The 23,063-nt window shown below is 38.8% G+C and overlaps 2 protein-coding genes and 1 long non-coding RNA gene across 9 annotated transcripts in view; 1 reads left to right on the top strand and 2 right to left on the bottom strand.

The window, feature by feature from the left end:
• LOC116277740 (serine-protein kinase ATM-like) overlaps positions 1-18,843 on the top strand; it is a 99,020-nt gene extending 80,177 nt beyond the window's left edge. Inside the window, exons 52-58 of the mRNA XM_072953810.1 lie at positions 4,313-4,462; positions 7,183-7,348; positions 8,603-8,689; positions 12,118-12,232; positions 13,272-13,335; positions 17,989-18,125; positions 18,237-18,843. Of these exons, the coding sequence (XP_072809911.1) occupies positions 4,313-4,462; positions 7,183-7,348; positions 8,603-8,689; positions 12,118-12,232; positions 13,272-13,335; positions 17,989-18,125; positions 18,237-18,420 (903 nt within the window). The 3' untranslated portion in view covers positions 18,421-18,843. The remainder of the gene's footprint in view (positions 1-4,312; positions 4,463-7,182; positions 7,349-8,602; positions 8,690-12,117; positions 12,233-13,271; positions 13,336-17,988; positions 18,126-18,236) is intronic.
• Positions 1-23,063, bottom strand: part of C33H11orf65 (chromosome 33 C11orf65 homolog) — a 258,094-nt gene that overhangs the window by 152,818 nt on the left and 82,213 nt on the right. The gene's annotated exons all lie outside the window — the stretch shown is intronic.
• On the bottom strand, positions 13,913-17,060 carry LOC140691058 (uncharacterized). Its single transcript, XR_012066503.1, has 3 exons — positions 16,875-17,060; positions 14,845-14,918; positions 13,913-14,456 (listed from the first exon to the last, which is right to left on the bottom strand). It is a non-coding gene; the product is annotated as an uncharacterized lncRNA (long non-coding RNA).

Here is a 23,063-nt window from a genome sequence, read left to right as displayed (position 1 = left end):
GTATCCTGAACAACAAGCCTAAAGTCTTAGGTGTGAGAGGATTCATTTTTTAACATTAAAGTCTCTCATAGACAATATTTTAATGCTGAAAAGAAGCTCTGTACTTAATTCTTCATGGTGCCTTATGTCAGCAAATCATGTTTCTTCTGTGTGATACATATTTCAGTCAGGGTTGGAGAGAAGCTGTAACGCCCTAAGGCATTCACTGTACATAATGAACTAACTTTGTTTCTATGTATCTAGGATGGTTCTAGCTGCATACCTGGAGGTAACTGAGGAAACAGTCATGAATCATTTTTTGTGCCACTCAGGCAAAATACTCAGATGAAATAGGCTATTCCAGGGAATCTTCGTGCCTGAGAAAACACTGCCATTTGCCTTTTGAAACTTGAATTCAATTGTTTTTACATCAGCCAGCATCGCAGTTGGACTCTGAGATAAGATAGAGAAAAGCCAACTTACTCCTTTCTGGATCAGTCTCTTAACAAAAAGACAAGTGTTTGAATTTTTCCCCATAACCAGATATTAATAGAGAGTAATTAGTGGGAAAGGGGCCTTTGGTGGAATATATTAGGAGGCAAGAATGTTAATATGATTGAGCACCAGGGGTCACAGCTCAGAGTCAAAGATGGGGCTGGCTTTCCTGGGAGGGAGGCATTTAGAGCTACTTCGGCAGGAAGGAAAATTGGTTGGAAAAGCCATGAGACCATTCATTCATTTGTTCAGTAACTGTTTATTTACATGCCTAATGTTGCATTAGATACTCTAGTAGGTGCTGCAGATGTAAAAGTAATAAAACATAGTTCTAGTCCTTAAGGCGCTCACAGTCTCCCAGGGGAAGCAGACACACAGTTACGATGCAGAGTAGTAAGTGCTTTGTCGGAGACGGTGCCCAGAGGTTACGGAGCATCACGGGAGAAAGCCGGGCCTGAGGAGGCCGAGCGAGTCATTGAAAGGTTTACCTTGTGGGTTGTGGCTCAGTAGTCCTGGCTCTTTTGTTCTCTGGATATCTTACCTGCTTTTTATAACGAAACTCCATTTTTTTCTTTAGCCTATTAAAAAAGTCTTTTGGAAGGGCTGGTTCATAAGATTAGTCAGTTTTGTAGACGTCTAAGAGATACCTCAAACTCAACAAGTTTAAAGTAGAACTCTTAATTAATTACCTCCACTCCCCCTAAAAAAGCACGAATGAAAGCCAGCGTGCTCGTCCCCATCTCAGCACATGGCCCATCCTTTATGCATTTGCTCGGACCAAAACCTGAAGGTCTTACTTTCTTTTTGCTTTTATTATTATGGAAAATTTCAAACAGATACAAAAGTAGATAGAATAATACAATGAACCCCCTATACCTTTATCCAGCTTCAACGACTATCCGCTCCAGACCATTTTGTTTCATTTCTACTTCCACCCACTTCCTCCCCTCCAATATTATTTTGAAGCAAGATGTCATATCATTTCATCTGTAAACATTTCAGTGTGTAGTTCTATAAGATAATATCTCTTAAAAAAAATACCACATGACCACAATGCTGGGCCGCTAAAACAATTAGCAGTAACTCCTAAATATTACCAAATAGTGGGGTTCATTTTAGACTCCCCCCACTTTCTCTTTCTCAAATCTCATATCTATTCCATTAGCAAGTCCTTTTTGGTTTACTTTTAGTCAAGCCCCTTTTTGCCGCCTCCGCCATTACCACCCTGCTCCACACCACAGTCACTTTCCTTCTAGAGCACCCAGCTAACCCCTTACTTCTGCCCTTGGCTCCCCCAAAGCTAATTCTACCCACAGCAGTTAGATCGATCCTTTAAAAAGTCTGACATAGAATATGTCTCTTTCCTGTTCAAAACCCCAGACGACTTCACATTATCCCTGAATGAAAGTGATTTGCCTCAGCTGTTGTCTTTCCACCCTTCTCTCTTACCTTTTCCATGCAGCGTCATCGCCACTTCACTTGCTCTTTTTGCTGTACCTTGTACACCAATTCTGCTTCACCTTGGGGCTTTTCCCTTCTCTCTGTCTGGAACACTCTTCCCTCAGGGCTTTACATGAATTGCTCCCTTACTTCTTTCAGGTTTCTCTCCACTGTTACCTCCTCAAAGAGGCCTTCTCGGCCCACATCTCTGTTACTCGCTTTTTAAAAGGTATATTTTGTTCTATTATAATTGCTGCCTGACACCATTAAATGTTTACTAGCGTGTATGTTCCCACACCAGAACGAAGCTTTATGAGGGCGTGGTCTTCACCTGCCTTGTGGGCACTCTGTTCTCAGGGCCCTGGCACTGCGTGTGTGAAACACCTAATAAACTCTCAACAAACAGAGTTAATAAATAACAGAAGACCTCCTTTATGTTGAAACACAGAACATAAAACAGTTCGATATATTTGAGTACATTAAAATTTAAAATGTATAAAATTAAAGATACTATGGGGGGAAAGGAGTGGGAAGGGATAAATTGAGAGTTCAAGATTTGTGGATACTAACTAATATATATATATATATATAAAAGGTAACAACAAGTTCATACTGTAGAACACAAGGAACTAGATTCAATGTCTTGTAGTAACTTATGGTAAAAAAGAATATGAAAATGAATATATGTATGATCATGTATGACTGAAGCTTTGTGCTGTACACCAGAAACTGACACAACATTGTAAACTGACTATACTTCAATAAAAAAATATGTATATACCAAAAACAAAAGATACTATAAAGACAGGTGGCTGTCTGAGAAAGTGAATTTAATAATGTTAATAACAACAACAAAAGATTATAATAATATTAAAAATAAGGGATTTATATACAGAATATATAAATAGCTCTTGCATATCAGCACTGAAAAGACAAGCCAGCAAGGAAAAGGGTAAAGAATATAAACAGGCTGTTCACGAGAAGAAAACATTTGAACGGCCAATAAGCCTCTCAAATTATACTGAGCTTTACTGGGAATCTGGAAAATACAAATGAAAACCAGAGTGAGATACTGTTGTATACCTCCTGGATTGACAAAGTGTCGAAGTCCCACCCTACCACGTGTTGGGAAGGTTATGGAATAAACTACTGATGGGTATATTAATTGGTAAAACAACTTTGGATACTGATTTGGCAATATCTGGTTAAGTCAGTTAAAGGTGCACATCCCAAATGACCCAGCTCTTCAGTTCCCGGGTACACATACGCCCTAGAGAAACTGAAATATATGCGCTAGTAGACTAATGCATTGCAGCAGTGTTTCAGGGAAGTCTGGAAAAAAGGTAAACATTAATCAACATTAGGATTGGACCATTGTGGTATATTTATACAGTGTATAGTTATTAAAATGAATGACTTAGGGTTAAATAGTCTAACACAGTTAAAGGTAAAACAGTGTTAAGTGAGAAAAAAGCAAATTATGGAAATGTACTGAATAGAATAAATACTCTTTATTTAAAGCTTGTAACTACTTATGTATGGATAGCTTTGGAATGAAAGTATATCCCAAAATACATGAACATGATAAGCAAATTAGCAGTCATCTTAACCATTTTTTGTTTTTGTTTTTGCTTTTGTTTTACCGGTACTGGGGATCGAACCCAGGACCCCGCGCATGCTAAGCACACACTCTACCACTGAGTTATACCCTCCCCCAGCAGTCATCTTGATGGTTGGGAGGGGCGTGGGGTCAGTGAGGGGTATACAGGGAGCTTCATCTCTTTCCTAGCAAATATGAAAAAAGTTTTAAGATTTGATAAAGCTGTTCAGTAAGCAAAAGGGTATTTGTTTAATTATATTCTATACTTTGTGTGTATTTATAATATGTCATAATTTTTAATCTTCCCAGTAAAATTGCTCATTTTATGTTTAGGAATACATTTCTTCTTGATGAAGCTAACAAAACTATAAAACAAGAATAAATGCACTTTCAGTTATTGAAGTATACTAATTGAGATGACATTTGATATTTTCCAAAGTGAAATTCTTTGAATTTATTTGCTATTAAAAGTACAAGGAAAGTAAAGCTAATTCCTCTGCTAAATGGAACAAACTAAGTATAGCTCAGTGACAGATGGATGAGTATAATTAAAAAGATTGACCTCTCAGGGAATCAAGGAAATTGAGGGAAGAACAGGTTCTCAGAAGTTTAAGCAGCAGACTTGAAAAATCTTATTCTTTGAGCTTAAGTTTATTTTCGGTTGCTTTTTCCCTACAGACAGAAAAATAGTAACACAACTTGAGAAAATGCTACACATTGACTCTGATAATTGAATAATCATCATATGCTCTTTTAATGCCTTTCCATAATCAAAAGGTATTTAATTTGTAACTTTAGGTGGTTCCCCTTTCTCAGCGAAGTGGTGTCCTTGAATGGTGCACAGGAACTGTCCCTATTGGTGAATTTCTTGTTAACAATGAGAATGGTGCACATAAAAGATACAGGCCAAAGGATTTCAGTGCCCTTCAATGCCAAAAGAAAATGATGGTGAGTGATACTCAAAAATATAACTTATTGCCAGGTTTTTAATAGCTTATTAAGACTGATAGTTATCAAATATTATAGAATTCAAAGTTTTAATTTCATCAGGTAATTGTTAATGATGGTAAGTATAAGAAAATTGGGGTATATTTATACACTGGAATACTACTCAGCCATAAAAATGATAATATAATACCATTTGCAACAATATGAATGGCCCTGGAGAATGTCATTCTAAGTGAAGACAGAAAAAGAAAGGAAAATACCATATGATATCACTCATATGTGGAATCTAAAAAATAAGACAAATGAACTTATATATAAAACAGAAACATACTCACAGACATAGAATACAGACTTTTCATTGCTGGAGGGCAGCAAGGCGGGAAGGGATAAACTGGGAATTTGAGATTTGCAGATACTGACAGGTATCTATAAAATAGATAAACAAGTTTATACTGTATAGCACAGGGAAATATCATCAATATCTTATAGGAGCTTATGGTGAAAAAGAATATGAAAATGAATATATGTATATTCATGTATGACTGAAGCATTGTGCTGTACACCAGAAATTGACACAACATTGTAAACTGACTATATACCTCATTAAAAAGATAAATTAAAAAAAAGGAAAGAAAGTAAGCTCATCAGAATGAAAGTAGGTGTTAGTGAAAAAGGAATATCCCCCCCCTTTTTTTTTAAAACACCATTCTTATGGTATGGTTCCTATACAGTAAACTACACATATTTCAGATGTACAAATTGATGAAGTTTGATAGACGTACACACCCATGAAATCACCACCACAATCAAGATAGCTAACGTTTCCATCATTCTCCAAGAGGTGCAATTTTCAAATTCTCAATTTAACCCTCCCACCCCCTTTAACCCCTGGTAACCATAAGTTTGCTGTCTTTGTGAGTCTGTTTCTGTTTTGTAGATAAGATCATTCATGTCCTGAAAAAGGAAGATTTTTAAACTATATATGATGTCAACCCTTGTCTGATGAGATATTGGACATTATTCAGTGTATGCTAATTTGCTTCCAGTTTAATGCAAGCTAATTCTTAACAAAACAAAGCACTAAAACCAAAAAAACAGATTATGAAATAGAGGCCTTCTAAGACACTTGCCACATCACACGGCCATCCGGTCTAACACTCATCCACCCAACCAGTGGCACTTGTTGAGCTCCTCTCTGCCAGGTACTACGCTGAGATGTCGCAGATATGTTGATTAATTAGCATCGTGCTGATCCCATTTTAAGATGAGAAGAAGTTCTGAGCATTTAGCTTGCCCCAGGTCAATGACCTTATGGATGATGGAGTGAAGATTTAAACCTTGTCTGTCCAACTCTGAAACTGATTTACTTCTTTTCTTGTGCTTTCTGTTGCATGTTTGTAAAAATGTGTGGTAAGGTACCATAGGAACTGTGATGGGAGGCTCCACAGAGTGCAAGACAGGCACGAGGAGGAACTGGTTAGCTCTGTCTAGGGCAGGGGAAGTGGAGAGAGTCAGAGTCAAGAAAGACTTCATAGAGGAGATGGCGTTTGAGCTGAGTGTTAGAAGTGAATGGGTTTTCCAGGCAGAAGGAACATAGAAGCAGAAGGGAAGGACGCAAGAAGAGGCAGGTAAAGATAGTATTGGCTTAGTTTTTGAGGAGGCATAGAAGAGATTGGAGCAGTATCATTAGTCAGAAAACGAAGGGTTACTTCATGAAATGCTGAGAAATTTGCACTTTATCCTGTAGGCAATAGAGAACCTTTGAGAGGGATACTAATATCAGATTGGCATTTTAGAACGATCACTCTGACAACACTTGTGTTTTTGAGGGTTATGTTTTTGAGAAAGTTGACAAAAAGCGTAAGATGAGGTCTGAACTAAGAGTAACAGTAGAACAGGCAGTTCATATAAGAAACATTAAAGAGGCAAAACTGATAGGATTTGGTTGCTGATTACAAGTGGGGTTGGTGAAAAAGAGAATCAGGGTGCCCAGTTTTCTGGTCGTGATGATGGAGCAGATGGAGAGGCTATTTACTGTGTTGATGAATAGAGGAAGTGGCTGAGGTTTGCCAAAGATGAGAAGGTGAATTAATTTGGATTTGGAAATGATCCAAGTGAAGATGTTGAGCAGGAAGTTGGAGAAGCACCTCAGGCTGAAGCTTAATAAAGATATCTGGGCCAAAGATGCAGATTTGGAAGTCATCAGTCCATAGGTGAGGAGTGAGCCCACTGACATAGATAAGCTTTGCTTCAGGAAATTAATATTTACTAGGTAGATGTTGGAACACAGATCTGAGACATGTCAGCTGCCTTGCAATCCATCTGTGACTGATTCTTCTAATCTTCCCCTCTTTTCCTGTTTCCTGTCGCACCACTAGTGCTGTGATACACCTAAGACTAGAGATACCTTTAGCATTTTTATGTTTACTTCCACATAGGTTACAGAATCATTCAAATTAGAATTGAATTAAGACAAATAACAGTCACTGTTGGTATACCTCCTTCCCCTACAATTAACATGAAAACCCTAACGGAATTATAACTTGTTATTAATTGCTTCTTGTGTTAGCTTCTTGTGAGTAGAGATAATAATATCTTGTTCATCTTTTTATTGCCTTTGCATCTATCGTATTATTTTCCTCTTGGAACTCCTAGTAGACGTTAGTCAAGTTAGTTGAAAAAAACATTGAGAAAATAATTTTATAACTTGTCTGTTAAAGGAAGTGCAAAAGAAGTCTTTTGAAGACAAGTATGAAACCTTCATGGATATTTGCCAAAATTTTCAACCAGTTTTCCGTTACTTCTGCATGGAAAAGTTCTTGGATCCAGCTGTTTGGTTTGAGAAGCGGTTAGCTTATACGCGGAGTGTGGCTACTTCTTCTATTGGTAATCTTCTTATACATTGTGGTAGATGCAAGCACTTCCTACATTCTGAGTTGCAGAAGGAGGATGGTGGTAGTGGTGGCTGTTAACCAAACCATCTTCATCATTAGATCATTGGGGTTTTTTTGTTAGTCTTGAGTCGTTGCTTCTAAATATAGCTCTTCTTACCCTTGGCAGGAGAGAATTCCGTTTTTCCAGGTACGAAAATAAGACTGATTCTTTTTCTTCTTTGTTTACTAGAGAAAATGGCTTATTTTCTCTCCACTTACTATATTATTTTCTGGGATTTTTCTTGGAAAATAATAAAACTCATAACTCCATTTAAGTTATTTCTTTTCATTATTATTATTCTTTTGGATACAACTTCTATAAAACTGTGACATTAACCCTCAATGATTGATTCTATTTAATAGAATTTTGGTTTTGGAATAGAAAAAATATATGTAAATATTCAGTGAACAACATATATTTTGACTTTTTTAATTTGTAAGAGACTGGAATAGTTAGGGCAGTTAACAAAATCTTAAGAGTATGAGAACTAAAAGAAGTATCAGTGATCTTTTAATCTGTTGTTTTTTAGTTAAAGGCCACTCTTTTCATCACTTGGGTACTATACACCAGGAAGGCAGGACACGTATGTTTTGAAAAACTTCTGGGCGTAATGAAACCCTCTTTTTTTCTACATTGAGAATCACTAATCTGATTTGACTAATTTAGTTTATAAACAAGAAACTAGGCCCCCTTAATGATAGAGCGAGGCAGGAACCCCAGGCGTCCTGACTCCCTAGCCAGTGTTTTTTCCTCTAACACCACGTGAGGTCTCTCATTAGGTTAAAAGCATTTTAATGCATAGTATCATTTGTCTTAAAAATAGAAATGTAGTTTTTCCTGGATGTGTACTTGATTAAATGAATTAATGATTAATTTGTGTTAAATTTAATTCATTAAGCAGAAGAAAGTTTCACTGAAGTATGAAGGATTTACCCATAGGTGTCTCAGTTTGAATATGTGCTTATTAGTAAAGGGAAAACTTTTTTAGCAAATCATCTAAGATTCATAAAACGCAGTAGAAATGAGAAGAGCTGGCAAGATACGAGTTAAAATGGCCAGTGATGTACGTAATTTTCTTTAAATAGGCCAAAAAGCCTAAGCTACTTAAGAATTATGTAGAGTCAGTGGTATTAGTTGAAATTATGACCAAAGGTGCATATAGGACTAGGTGATACCAGTGACTTTGGTTTGTGTGTTTTTTTGTAGTTGGTTACATACTTGGACTTGGGGATAGACACGTACAGAACATCTTGATAAACGAGCAGTCAGCCGAGCTCGTACATATAGATTTAGGTAAGTAACAGAGATGTGTGTCTTTATTCGATAAATACCTGGTCATCAAAAAATGCTGTTTGCCTACCTGGATATTGCAAGTGTGAGAAAGGGGGTGTGAGGGCTGTAAAGCAATAAATACTGTTTTAAAGAAGTGTAAACACAGTGATGCTGGAGGGAGTTGCTGACTGTCTGGAGGATGATGAGTGAAACTTACTAGAAGAGGTGACGTGTAAGCCAGGTCTCAGAGAAAGAGAAGGAGGATAATCCAGACAGAAGCTCGAGGAGATATGAAAGGAGGGACAGTGTGTAGGAACAACAAGACGTCACATGTGGCTGGGGGGGAGCTGCGTGTCACTGAGTAGCTTGAGCTGTAGATGGTCCTGGATGATGGAAAGCCAGGCTGAGAGGTTTCAGCTTTAATCTATTAAACACTGGTGAGTAAAGGAAGATGTGTTTAAGCAGGACATGATCATATTTGATTATTGGAAAGATAATTTAGGGAGCAGTATTGGCGGTAGGAAGACGAGTTAGGGAATATTATAATAGTTCAGACAAAAGGTGGTGAAAGAGATGATTTGGACTGAAGTTGTATGGACCAGGAGACTGGATTTGGGGGACATTTTTGTAGTAACTTAACTTGCACCAATGATGTTGGATGTGGAAACAGTGGGAGAGGGGACTAGCTCTCTCCCACTAGAGAATAAGAAAATGATCAGTTTAATTTTAGACATTGTTTTGAGGTATTGGGATTTCCAGGGGGAACAGGTAGTTTAATAAACAGGAAAGCAAAGATGTTGATCATAGTAAGAGACGTAGAACTTTCAGCAAATAGATTTCAGTTGAAGTCATTGGACTAGAGGAGGTTCTGATCTCACACATCGTCATTGATGAAGAGGGCTAAGAATGGAATTGTAAGGAATGCCAGCATTAAAAAGCCTAAGCCAGGATGAAAATGAGGAATAACTAACAAGTCATAGAAACTAGGAGGTAGGGATATCTTGGAAGCCAAGGGAGGGTAAATTTTCTTAAAAGAAGAAATGCTGATAGGGATAGACTGGGATTTCAAAATTGTAGAATAGATAAACAAGATTATTCTGTATAGCACAGGGAAATATATACAAGATCTTATGGTATCTCACAGAGAAAAAATGTGACAATATATATACGTTCATGTATAACTGAAAAATTGTGCTCTACAATGGAATTTGACACAACATTGTAAAATGACTATAAATCAATAAAAAACGCTAAAAAAAAGAAGAAAATGCTGTGCTCAGTAGCATCTGATACAGAAAGTTCAAGTAGGATGAATGCTGAAAACAAGCCTTTGAATTTAACAGTTAATCAGTCTTAGTAAACTGTGGATAGAATGCAGGAAGTGAGACTGAAAAGGCAAGGATTAAATGGAAGTTAAGGATGTGTAGGATAAGAATGTGGAGTTGTTCTGCAAGTGGGTAAGAAGTAAGAGAAGAATGAGAGAGAAGTTTGCTACAGAGATGAGAGACTCACATCCAGCAGAAGCAGGGCCAGCCCCTCCTTTAATCAGAGTTTCTCCAACTTCACATTCTGTGCACAACAGTGACCTCCTCCATGGTCAACTGCTCTCGTCTAAAATAAATTGGAATTCTTAGGTCGTACCATGAAATGATGACCTTTTTCTATATTCAGCAAATGCTTGGGTTGTGTCTTCTTGGTGGTGGTGAAAGGAATGTGGTGAGTGAGGGGAGTCTCTCACTTAGTCTGAGTATTCATTAGGCCTCATTTCTCAAGACAGTATTGGTAACTATTATAAATCAGCAATAGAAGTGAACTGTAAAAGTTGCTACAGACATGTATGGACAAATTTTCTGTGGACCTTCTTTTCCGTTCAGTAAAATTCTGGGCGCAGGATATCTTGCTGGTGCAGAATTTGTAGAGTTAAATTAATTTTTCCAATACATTTGTACCATTAACAATTCTCATCATTGGTACAAGAGCACCTGATTCTCAGTATCATACAGAATATGCAGCACTGTTCTCATAGCGATAATGTATCTAGGTGTTATTGGAAGCAAGCCTAAATATAAATATGTTCTTTGGGGAAGAAAAACAAAACACCGAGATGACAAAGATTAACATTTTAAGTTAACAATTATCTGACAAAGATTTTAAAGCAGCCATCATAAAAATGCTTCAAGGAGCAATTACAAACATGCTTGAAACAAGTGAAAATACATTTTAGTCTCAGCACAGAAATAATCTCAGCCTAGAAACAGGAGATGTAGAAGAGAACCAGGTGAAAATTTTGGAACAGAAAAAGACAATAATTAAAACTTTAGAACTCAGTGGTTAGGATCAACAAGCAGAATAGTGGTACAGAAGAAAGAATCAGTGAACATGACAAAGTAGAAATGACCCAATCTGAATAACAGAGGAAAAAAGGAGAAAATCTTCAGCAACTGGGGCTTGGTAAAGAGTTCTTAAACTTGACATCAAAAGCACAGACCATAAGACTGTCTAACCATAAAAACTCTGAAAATTCAACAGTCAAAACAAAACAAAAAACAGTTCTTAAATGGGCAAAAGGCATGAATAAACAGTTCACAAAAAAAGATACACAGATAGCAAATTATGTCCACAAAAAGATGTTCACTTGGTATCACAAATTATAACAGATTTCTTTGTAATAGCCCCAAAATGGAAACAGTCCAGATGACCTTTAAATAGGCAAATGCTTAAACAAACTGGTACATCTGTGCCATGGAATACAACTCCACGGTAAAAAGGAACAAGGTATTGATATGTACCACAGTTTGGATGATTCTCCAGAGAATTATGTTGAGTGAAAAAAGCTAATTCCAAAAGGTTACATACTGTGACTCTGTTTATATAACATACTTGAACTTACAAAATTATAAAAATGGAAAATAGATTAGTGATTGTTGTAAGAACAGAGGGTAGGGGTAGGTCATGGCAGGGAAGTAGGTATGGCTACATAAGGGCAGCATGAGAGAGCTTTGTGGAGGTGGAAATAATCTGTATCTGGCTTCTATCAATGTCAGCATCCTGTTGTGATATTTTACTATAGTTTTGTAAGGTGTTACCATTGGGGGAAAATAGATAAAAGATATATATATATATATTTATCTGCATTTTAAATTCTACCCCCTACCACCTCATTTTTAAAAATCACCCTTTAATATAGATTTCTCTAATTACATTAGTAAATAGGTTTTTTTTCACCTTATTTTTTAAAATTTGAGGTGGATCTCCTGGACAGTGGTAGAAATGAAGAAGGCAGGCAGAGCAGAAATAGAATAAACTACTCTGTGTTCTAGTACTGATTGAATATAGGTGACAGGTTATTCGGTGACTCTGCAAAGTTCACATGCCAGTTGGGAAGAACGTAAATTAGTTATGGAACCTCCTAACCTCGTTGTTATTTTTTTTTAATTTATTTGTTTTAGGAGTTGCCTTTGAACAGGGTAAAATCCTTCCCACTCCTGAAACAGTTCCTTTCAGGCTCACCAGAGATATTGTGGATGGGATGGGCATTACCGGTGTTGAAGGTGTCTTTAGAAGGTAAGCCAAGTAGGAGAAGGTAGGGCACATAATTTTGGGTGTTGATATCAATATTTGGATTATTGATTTCTATGGATTATAGAATTCGTTGCTAGAATGACATCCCAGTGCTTTACCAGTGCTAAGGAAAAGACCCTGCCTAAAGCAGTAGCTTCCTTTAGACCCCCTGGGACCCCACCCAATAGAACACACATGCTGTCCTCCTCACCTCCTCTGGAAGCAGCCACCTTTACCTTGATGTCCCCTGTCCTAGCCAACTCTTTGTTTACCGATCAGAACTCCTATTGAGTGCTCATTCTCAGGCATATAAATTATCCTAAAGGATCTTAGTACCAATTCCTGCTAAAAGAACTCTGCAATTCTGTGTAGTTTTCCCAACAAAGGTCTACATACTCAACTTAAAAAAATTTTTTCTTAGTCTACATACTCAACTTTTAACGGAGCACAAGGGATTTTTAGGGCAATGAAATTATTCTGTATGATACCATAGTGGTGGCTGCATGCCATGATGCATTTGTCACAACCCATAGAATGTACAACATCAAGAGTGAGCCCTAATGTAAACTGTGGACTTTGGTTGATAATAATGTGCCCATGTTGATTCATCGATTGTACCAAATATGTCGCACTGATGAGGGCTGCTGAGGGTAGGGGAGTGTGTGTGTGTGGGTGGAGGGGGCTGTGTGTTCTCTGTATTTTCTGCTCAGTTCTGCTGTGAACCTGAAACTGCTCTAAAAGAATAAAGTCTATTAAAACAAAACTATAATTATCACAATGATCAGCAATGAAGGAAATGTTTCATGGTGGTTTTGTGTTATTCTTATAAATGCTAAGCCTATATTCACATATATATTTGTATTCATTTCAGGAACATCTACTGAAAACCCACTCTTCCAAGTACTATTATGCTCTTTGAGATATTAATTTAAGAATTGTTAACCAGAATAGTCTCAGGATACGAAACATGAATATATAGGAGATAACGGTATGCTGAAAATGTTGATGTGTAATAAAATTCATATTTATAATTTGTCTGTAGGTGCTGTGAGAAAACCATGGAGGTTATGAGAAACTCTCAGGAAACCCTGTTAACTATTGTGGAGGTAAGGTGTATTGTAAGGAAATCTTTATTTCTCGGCCTGGTAGAGTGTGTATCTTGTTAAGAAGGTCCTGATTTGAGGGTCAGTGCTTTGTTTTAGGGTGGTGGGATGATGCTGGGTTGCAGGGGAGAGGAGGTTGCACACCATAAATAGTGGCATAGAAATGCCTCCAGGCCTTGCAGATTTCTTGCACTGTTACAGCACTGTAAGTAATCTCCAGTCTTTAATACATGCATCAGCACTTTGACATCTTAGCCTGGAGTTGATAGCATGTTGATAAAATTAACTCCCAGGCTACGATGACATCTTGCCTTGAATGGTATTATTTCCAGAATGGTTTCCTTTGGAGTTTTAAGAGAAATCAGTATGTGTATCTTCTTTTCACCTGCCCAGGTTCAGAACCATTTAGTGAGGCAGATGGAGACCAAAGTGACAGCACTGGGGGAACATGTCTGAGGAGTGAGGGCCAAACTGGCTCGCTGCTGGTGCCACCTCAGTGCCTCTCTGCGTCTTAAGCTGGGGACATGCCACCGAGTGGGGTTTGGGCCTGGAGGGCGTACACGCTCCATCAGGATCACTGCCTCTGTTGATTAAGGCGGAAAGGGAAGGAAATCAGCAGATTTCCAGTGCTTATGACGTTAGTTCTACCCAAGCGAGAGCTGGGTACCCGAGACAGTCATTTGCTGTACTAGTAAAGGGCATGTGGGGCAAGAGGTGGGGGAAGTGTCCTCCGCAGGGAAGCCTGGAAGTAGAGTTGAGCCATGCCTCCCTTACATTCTTTCAGCTTTTTGTTTCTTCGGTGGGTGGTCCTAGACTTAATTTACTATCACCTGTATTGCTTTTAAAATGATACTGATGTTGACCAAATTTGAACAAAACTTCTGGGGGTGAGGCAAGAACGTCTGTAGTTTTACAAAGCTCTCCTACTGTGCAGCCACGGTTGAGAGCTGCTGTCTTAATTCAGTGGCATTAATCATTAAGCCTGTGACCAACAAGGATAGGACTGTATCCCAAGGAGGGTGGAGTTAACCGTCTGCTAGGGCGGCCCTGTGTCTGCTAGCTTTATCAACCAAAGGCCTCTTCATAGGTCTCCTTCACACTGTTGGTAGCAATATGGATTTTTCCTACAAAGAGAATTAAAATGGGTCTCAATAGCATGTTGACAAAATTAATTCCCAGGGGTGTGATGTTCCCAAGACTGGAGACACTTTCCCTTTTCCCATGTTGTGTTCATACACGTTGTCATGTATTACAGCTTGCCATTGGTTCTGCAGCAGGAATGAGTGTTACCACAGCTGCCTCAGTAACAGAGGAGTCAAGGTCTAAGACCAAGTTATCGTGCCTTTTTGCATTTAAGACAAAAGAAGTCCAAACTTCCTAATTAATTTAAGATTCAGAGAAGTTTAATGTATTCCCAGTGTTTTACTAGGCTCAGGCTCAGTCAAAAGAACTTTTTGTGCCTGGGTAAATTGGGGGGTTCCTTTGGTAACTGTATCCTGAGTTAACACTTACTGGAAGAGGGTAGTTCCATCACGGCTTCAGAAGTTTTGTTAGTTGAGTGCCAAGTTGCTCATGAGGCTCATTCTCTAAAAGAATGGTAGGAGATAAAGTTAGAGAGCTAACAGTGGGCAGATCATTTATGGGTTCCTACATCAGTGTGAGGACTTTAGATTTTACTGAGTAAGATGGAAACTGTTGGAGGGTTTCAAGCTAGAGGGCTGCTTTGCAACTCTGTCTACAATAACCGTGTCACTACAAGCTTTATAAGCTTTGTGTCTTTTACAGTGATCTGCCTAATCTTCCCTCTGTAAACCTGTCTGAATTTCCTGAATGATTTGTTGTGGCTGTCCCAATCTTCAAGAGTAGTTTCCCAGTTGATCTTACTGTGGGCTTTGTGTCTTCAGCGTTAGCAGAGTGTTTCTCGGGAGCGTGCTGGACCCCAGTCCTCTGGAATGTCATCTCAGTCTCCTCTCCTGTAGGCATCACTTTCGCTCTGTTAGTTTCATTGAGCCACAGTCACTGTTTCTGATCTAATATCAATGAAAACTTCTCGCTTCTTAATCCTCTTTAAGAGCCCTGTGCCTTGGGTGCCTTTCCCTTCCCTCTCAGTACACTTGTCTCTACTGGCCTTCAGAGTCTCATTTTCTTCTTCATAATAGACCATCCTACCCTCCATGATTTTATCCATTCTACTAAGGAAATCTCTCCCTTTAACTCAATGGTTCTAGGCCAAGGGCAGTCTTGTTCCCTAGAGGACAGTTGGCAGTGTCTGGAGACACCTTTGATTGTCATAACTGGGGGTAGGGGAGCTGTGAGGGCACTGCTGACATCCAGTGGGTAGAGGCAAGAGATGCCGATAAACATCCTACGCACAGGACAGCCCTCACTGCAAGGAAGTGTCCAGCCCCCAGATGTCGTAGTGCCGAGACTGACACACCCTGTTCTAACTTCATCAGTCTGTATTCCTTTATTGTTTTCATTCAGTCACTTCCTTTCTGATAATAAGACTAAAGTATACTTTTCAAATCACTCCAGCTCCTCCTTGATTCCAGAATTCTCAGGTAAGATGCTAACACAAGACCTTGGGTTTGAAGTAATTCAGTTGTGTTGTTTCTCTGCTTCAACTCAAGAAGACCATATAGTCTATTTATAATAGAGGCCCCCATTCCTCTTCATTGGCTAATGAAATACACCTCCCTTTGTGGGTGAAACTGGTTAGGATCCCTGAAATCTAAAGCCATGTCAGTGCCCAACTTGTAGTCACAGAACAACCCTTAAACTAATGGACAAACCACATGTATTCAGAGTCAGTCCCTCCATATTTTTCCATGGCCCTGGAGAATGCTCAGAACAGAATAAACAGATGACCAAATTTGGGTGCTGCTGAACTAGTACTTGTCCTGGAATTAAACGTGTAATGCTAAGGGCATTCTGTAGTGCCAACCTGCAGACCTGCCAAGAAACACAGTAAAGGCAGCAGCCAGAAAGTGGTCCAGCTCTGCAATGCTGGAGTCTCCTGTAAAGTCACTCATTCCTGGAATTGAGTCTTCACTTATTATTAAGACCTGTATGGTAAGCATTTGCTGAGGCCTATTTTTAAAAAATTCTGTGCTTATAAATACCAGGGGCAGTTAGCTCTTCTGAATTGCCAAGGTCAGAAATCCCCATGACCTCACGAATAAAACTTAGACCTAGAACCACTTGCTCTGGCCACGCCAGTTATTTTGGTATTCGGATTCTCCTCTCTCTATATATGTTTCAAGGTGGCACCCATAGCGTGAAATCTTGGGTTTTGAGGATTTTTCAGTAAATTAAACCCTTTTTTTCTCCACCCAAATTTGGAACTATTTGAGTGAAAAAGAGCCTTAGGAATAAGATAGAGATCAAAATGTTGGGTTTATTGCTGATAAAATTATTGGAGAACGTGGCATAGAAGTAAAGTCCCAATAGACTTGCTAGTGCTGCCCAGGTCCCACAACCTAATCTACAGGGGTACAGCCCCCCTGAGGGAGACTTTGAGCCTGCAAAGCAGATGTTTTTACCTTGGACCATACTGGTCAAGAGGAGAGGCAGCAGGAGAGGAAGTGACTAGTGCTTCCATACGCTGGCAATTATAAATAATGTCGCTGTCAATGGCAGGGTGTATGTATTTTTTGAGTTAATTCTTATTTTGTGGTTGGCTTTATTCCTTTGGTAACTATGTAAGTTTAAAAATCTGAAGCTCTAAACTTTCTTAGAAGCAATGAACAGTACGTATATGTAAATTTAAAGATATATATGCAGTAAAAAAAAAAAAAAGCTCTATCAAGCCATGAAAGACATAAGAAGACATAAGAAGAAACTTAAAAGACATACTACTAAATGAAAGAAGCCGGTCTGAAAAGGCTATAAACTGTACGATTCCAACCAAATGACATTCTGGAAAAGGCAGAGCTGCAGAAACAACAAAAAGATCGTGGTTTCCAGGGTTTTGGGGGAGAGGGTGGGAGGGAGGAATGAATAGATGGAGCACAAGGGATTTTAAGGGCAATGAAATTATTCTGTAGGATGCTATAGTGGTGGCTACATGCCATTATGCATTTGTGAAAACCCATAGAATGTACAGCATCAAGAGTGAGCCCTAATGTAAACTGTGGACTTTGGTTGATAATAACGTGCCCATGTTAGTTCATCGATTGTACCAAATATGCCGCACTGATGAGGGATGTTGGGGGTAGGGGAGTATAAATGTGTGGGTGGGGAGGGCTGTGTGCGAACTCTCTGTATTTTCTGCTCAATTCTGTTGGGAACCTGAAACTGCTCAAAGAGAATAAAGTCTGTTAAAAAAAGAAAAAAAGAGGAGAGGCAGAAGGAAAGAAGGTGACTCGTGCTTGTCTCCTTTTAGTTGGTCTCACCCAGTCAGGAAACATGGGTCAAGGGATGTCACAGCCCCCAACATGGAGGGAGAAGGAGTTCAGACGGGAGAAGCAGCCCAGAGCATCATGCTAGTACCGTTTCCTCCACAAGGAAACAGGAGGCACATGGATAAGTGTGCCCTCCCTCCCAGTCATCTGCCACGTGACTGGCCTGTTACTTCTGTAATACTGGTTCTTCTGTTTCTAAATACATCATCACAGCGTGCATTGTTCTTCTGACACGTGTGTTCTTTCTGCCTAGGTCCTCCTGTATGATCCTCTCTTTGACTGGACCATGAATCCTCTGAAAGCTTTGTATTTACAGCAGAGGCCAGAAGACGAAAGTGAGCTCCACTCCACTCTAAACGCAGAGGACCAGGAATGCAAACGAACCCTCAGGTGAGCAGTGTTTTGGAAAGGACCTGTTTACTGTCCGTTGTTCAGCTTCTGCTGTTCCCAAGGCCCTTTGCACTGCTCCACCTCATTAAAACCTTTGGTTTTCCTCATCAGTGATACTGACCAGAGTTTCAACAAAGTAGCTGAACGTGTCTTGATGAGACTGCAAGAGAAACTGAAAGGAGTGGAGGAGGGAACCGTGCTCAGCGTGGGTGGACAGGTGAATTTGCTCATCCAGCAGGCCATGGACCCCAAAAATCTCAGCCGGCTTTTCCCAGGATGGAAAGCTTGGGTGTGATATTCAGCATGAGAATGCCTTTGAAGACAACCTTCAGAAATTCTGTTTTCACCTTCATTTTTAACCCACCCACATACTTTGCATAGGTATTAATATTTAAACGAATTACTGTATTTTTATAAGCAATGTTTAGTGTTTGCCTCAATTACCTAAAGATGCTTTGCTAGTCTGAAGGAACAGTTCTTCTGTCACACTTTAGAAAGAATCGTCCATCATGCTCTCCTTCTGGGCGAAATGTTTCTTTTTTCTCATCAAGTACCTGGTTGTATCATTTTCAGTAGAATCACTGACTTGTGCTTTAGCCAGAATGGAAGCAGCAGGCATACAGGAGCCACACTGGCAAATTTTACTTTAGGATGAATTAAAACAAATAAATACACTGCTAGTTTTGGTGTAGCTTTTAATTAAAACTTGTTTCCCAGATGTTATGTGTGAGTGACAAATTATTTGATAAAAATATGTAAAAGGAAGAAAAGACCTTTAAAATTGTAACCATCTACATACCATCGTAAACAGACTTAGATTTTTAGTGGAGTTTCACTTACTGAATAACGAACTGGTACGATACAGAGAACAAATTTCACAGACTCACAGTATTACTGTTTTTTAGAAATATATGTTGGACCTTCTCATTGTGTTCTCTTTGTCTTTTAAGCCCTCTGTGTTTTCCATTACTTTATCTTTTGTGATGCCTTCCTGTCTGTCTTCTAGTTCGTGAAATCTCCGGTCTCTATGTAATCTTTTAAATCATTGGGTTTCTCCTTTCACAAGTTTTTCATTTCTCAGTATGTATCATTCTTCAGACCTGCCTATTATTTGTTTTATGATGTCTGGTTGGGTTTTTGGGGGGTTTTTTCCAACTCCTTTTATGTCACTAATCATTTTAAACATCCTACTTAAACATCCCTGTGTTGTAGTCTCTCTAATAGCACTGCTGAGTTCAGCTCCTGTTGTTGGATTCTCTTGGCTCCTGTGTTTGGTGGGCTGTTCGTCCACATATTTTGTGATCTTCAGAGGCTGAGCTTATTTTTGGCAGGGCTCTCTCTGTGGGAATCTTGAGGACCTGGGCTAAGAATAATTCCTTCTAGAAAAGTTTTGTGTCTGGTTATGTCACATTTCCACGGCTGTCACTGACAGAAGGCCATTCCTCTTTTGATTTCCCGGCTTCAGTGTTTCCTGGCCTGAAGAGCGGTGTAAATGACTGAGAGAAGACACCCAGGCCAAGACACAGACGCTCTTCCTCGTTGTCCCCCTGTGCTCGTGTGCGGCATGTCTCACCGAGGGTGCGAGCCGCCTCGGGCCCCGCCTTTATGGTGGGCCTGAGGGGGGGGTGCGTTTAATTCGTAAACTCTGCCGCTTGGAAGTTGTCTTTTCGATGTTACAGCTGGAGCCCACAGGTTAGTGAGGTGGACAGGTTGTTCCAGGACAGCTGGACTACCACTCACACATTCACCTGTCTGGTTTTCAGTTTCCTGCTGAAACTGAGTACTTTTGGTCATAAGGATTTCCTCTTTCTTTCTTTTTTAGTTGAGGAGAGATGATTAGGGTTAGTTACATATTTTAATTTTTAATGGAGCTACTGTGATCAAACCCAGGACCTCGTGCACGCTAGGCATGCACTCTACCACTGAGCTCCACCCTCCTCCCCTGAGGAGTACCCCTTTCTTATAAGTTCTGCTATGCATTTCAAAGAAAATCTCTTACATCTTATCTAGCATTTCTTCGTGTTTCGTTGGAGCAGAAGAATTTAGGTGTCAGGTTTGCTATATAGCTAGAAACTTCTATCCCTGTACTGTCAACAGATAAATAAGTAAGACCATTGGCTTGTCTACTGGTGAACGTAATCCTCCCTCCATCTTTCGGAAAATGTTCAGCTCAGCTGCAGAGATAAAGAAATGTGTGGGTGAACTTTCCTCTTATTTGTATCTTAAGTGATTATGTAAACAGCTTTTTCTAATGATAGGTTGGTATTTGTCTCTGTTGCCGATGGCAAGTTCTCACTCATATCTTATCTACCCAGCTTCCCCTCCCCCCCAAAAGCAATCTCCAGAACTTTCTGTAGTATAAATCTTTTGGTTTGGTTTCTGGAGAACTGTTCTTAACATTCTTATTTTGCATTTCAAATTACATACTTACCATGGTGTATATTTTTCTAATCTTCCAAAATGAGTACTTGGTATATATTGGTAGTTTTATGACCGTAGTGAATTGAGGGAATGTAGTAAACTTTTTATATAATAAGAAAGCCTTGAAATCTTCATGGGTAGAATAAGAAATTACCAGCTAGATGATAGTGTAGTTAAGTGAATTTGCGGCTAATTCTTGCTAGTTGGTGTATCCAAAGGGCTTTGAATGACACTGTTGATCTACTCTTCAACCTTAAGTGGTACACTGTAGGGCTCCTGTCATGTTCAAATATTTTTATTAATGGCTTTGAAAAGTTTACCAAATTTTCAGATATTCCTAGGAGAAATACCTAATTCACGGCTTTAGAATTAAAATCCTAAAGATATGACAAACTGGAACACTGTCTGGAAATTCATAAGGTGGAAATTTACTGGGAACAAATGAGGAGTGGTTAGGTTTTTAAAGTATTCATCATAGAATATTTCTTATATACCGAGTACCTGACATACATTATATGCAGCATCTTTTGCAAGATTAGTGATGTTATTCCAGTTTACAGCTGGGGAAAATGAAATTTGGGGAAATAAAGCAAGTTGTCCAAGCCAGACTATAAATTAAATATTATATTCAGTAATATGTTTACTGAATATAATATGTAAATATATTATATTCAGTAAAATAAATACAGAAATTCAGTGTGAAATTGAAGGTACAGGTTTTATATGGACAATCTCTAATGTGAAAATCTTTCAAGTGAAAAAAATCTAGCCTTCACCAGTCAGTTGCTTATAAAGCTCAGTGGAAACCAAGGAAAGAAGCTACTAGAAAAGGAAATAAATTATAGACTGTTTGAAGTTACATTCAGATTAAGGGAAATACTATATCTCCACTATTCTCTTTGCTGATCATACCACCCCAAAGTATCTCCCTAACCAGTAGGTAAATAAATCTGTGGTCATTATAGTATATCCTTAAAATATATGCTAAAAACTTAAATATGGTCTAAAGCAACTAAAATCAGAAAGGAAAACGTTGGACTTCTTAAAGATTATAAAGTAGGCTAGTCTTTAAATAGCTAGAAAGCTGTATACTGGCTTGAGATAGAGAGACACATGCCATTTCAAGTATTTTTATTGCACTTTAATGAAATCATGTATTTCATGTAGATTTATTTTGGTACTACTGAATGTATTTCTTTATTACACTATTGCCAGAATCCTGTTAAATTGTTACCTGTTTTAAAATAAATCTCGAAGAAAATGTATGCTAAGGCTCATTCATTTTATTCAAATACTTGAGTGTTCTGTGTGCCCAGCAAGGTGCTGGTTCTAGGGAGACCGCAGTGAGCAAGGAAGGCACGGCCGCCCCTGTGGAATTCACAGCGTGGGGTCACGGGCAGCTCACGGTGCAGGACCAGGCTGGTGTGCGGCATCGCATTCTAAATGGTCTGGTCGTTTTTCTTAATTACCTCATGACAAAAAGACAAAGGACTGTTCTTTTTTAGGGGGGCTGGGGAGGCTAGAGAGTGATCTGGTTAATGTTTCCAGAGTCTAAAAGATACATAGTGGAATATGACCAACACAAAGACCCTGACATTCTAAATGTGAAGTTTGCATTCCACATATGTATCATTTTTTAAGTCAACAAATGTATTCTTCTTCAGAGTCTCAGGCTCTTTTGTCTAGTTTCTAGTAAATTTTGCGTAAGTACTGTACAAAGTTTCACAGAGATTAGGTTTAGAATTTGGTGAGTGAGGTGAAAATCTAACATAATAAAAATTATTCTCTGAAAAATCCCTTAACTTTGTCCATAAAATATAGCGTGCACAATTTTTAAAATGTACACCAGCGTGTCAAAATGTTTACTTCTACGCTGATGGTATAGCATATGATTCTAAAGCTGTGGTTCTCAGAGGGTAATTTTGCTTCCCTATTCCCCCACGGAGGACATTTGGTGATGTCTGCAGACAAGATGTTTCTGCTGTCACTGACATGAGAACATGAAACATTGACACGTAGTGTTGAAAGTCAAGGTCAGTACATATTTCCAAACCAGGAGAGAAAGAAATGGTCATGATTTGGCCTGTAGCTCTTGCCATGCTGTAAGTGTGTGCTCATAGTTGGTCTACTATTAATATGTGATTGGCTATTTTTTATTTTATTTTGTAAAGGATTGATACTCTATTGTGGTAAACATGCATAACAAAACTGACTATTTTAGCCATCTTTATTTATCATCTTTAACCATCACCACATCCATTTCTAGAACTTTTTCATCGTCTCAAACAGTAACTCCCCATTCCCTCCTCCCTCTAGCCCCTGGAAACCTCTGTTCTATTTTTTGTGTGTCTATGCATTTGCCTATTTTAAGTGCCTTATATAAGTGGAATCATACAACATTTGTCCTTTTGTGTCTAGCTTATTTCACCTTGTATAATGTTTCCAGGGTTCATTCATGTTGTGGCATGTATCTAAATTTCATTCATTTTTCAGGGCTGAAAAATATTCCATTTTATG

Source organism: Vicugna pacos, chromosome 33, assembly GCF_048564905.1.
Source record: "Vicugna pacos chromosome 33, VicPac4, whole genome shotgun sequence".
In the NCBI taxonomy this organism is placed as follows: domain Eukaryota; kingdom Metazoa; phylum Chordata; class Mammalia; order Artiodactyla; family Camelidae; genus Vicugna; species Vicugna pacos.
This window is presented reverse-complemented; position numbering and strand designations above follow the sequence as displayed.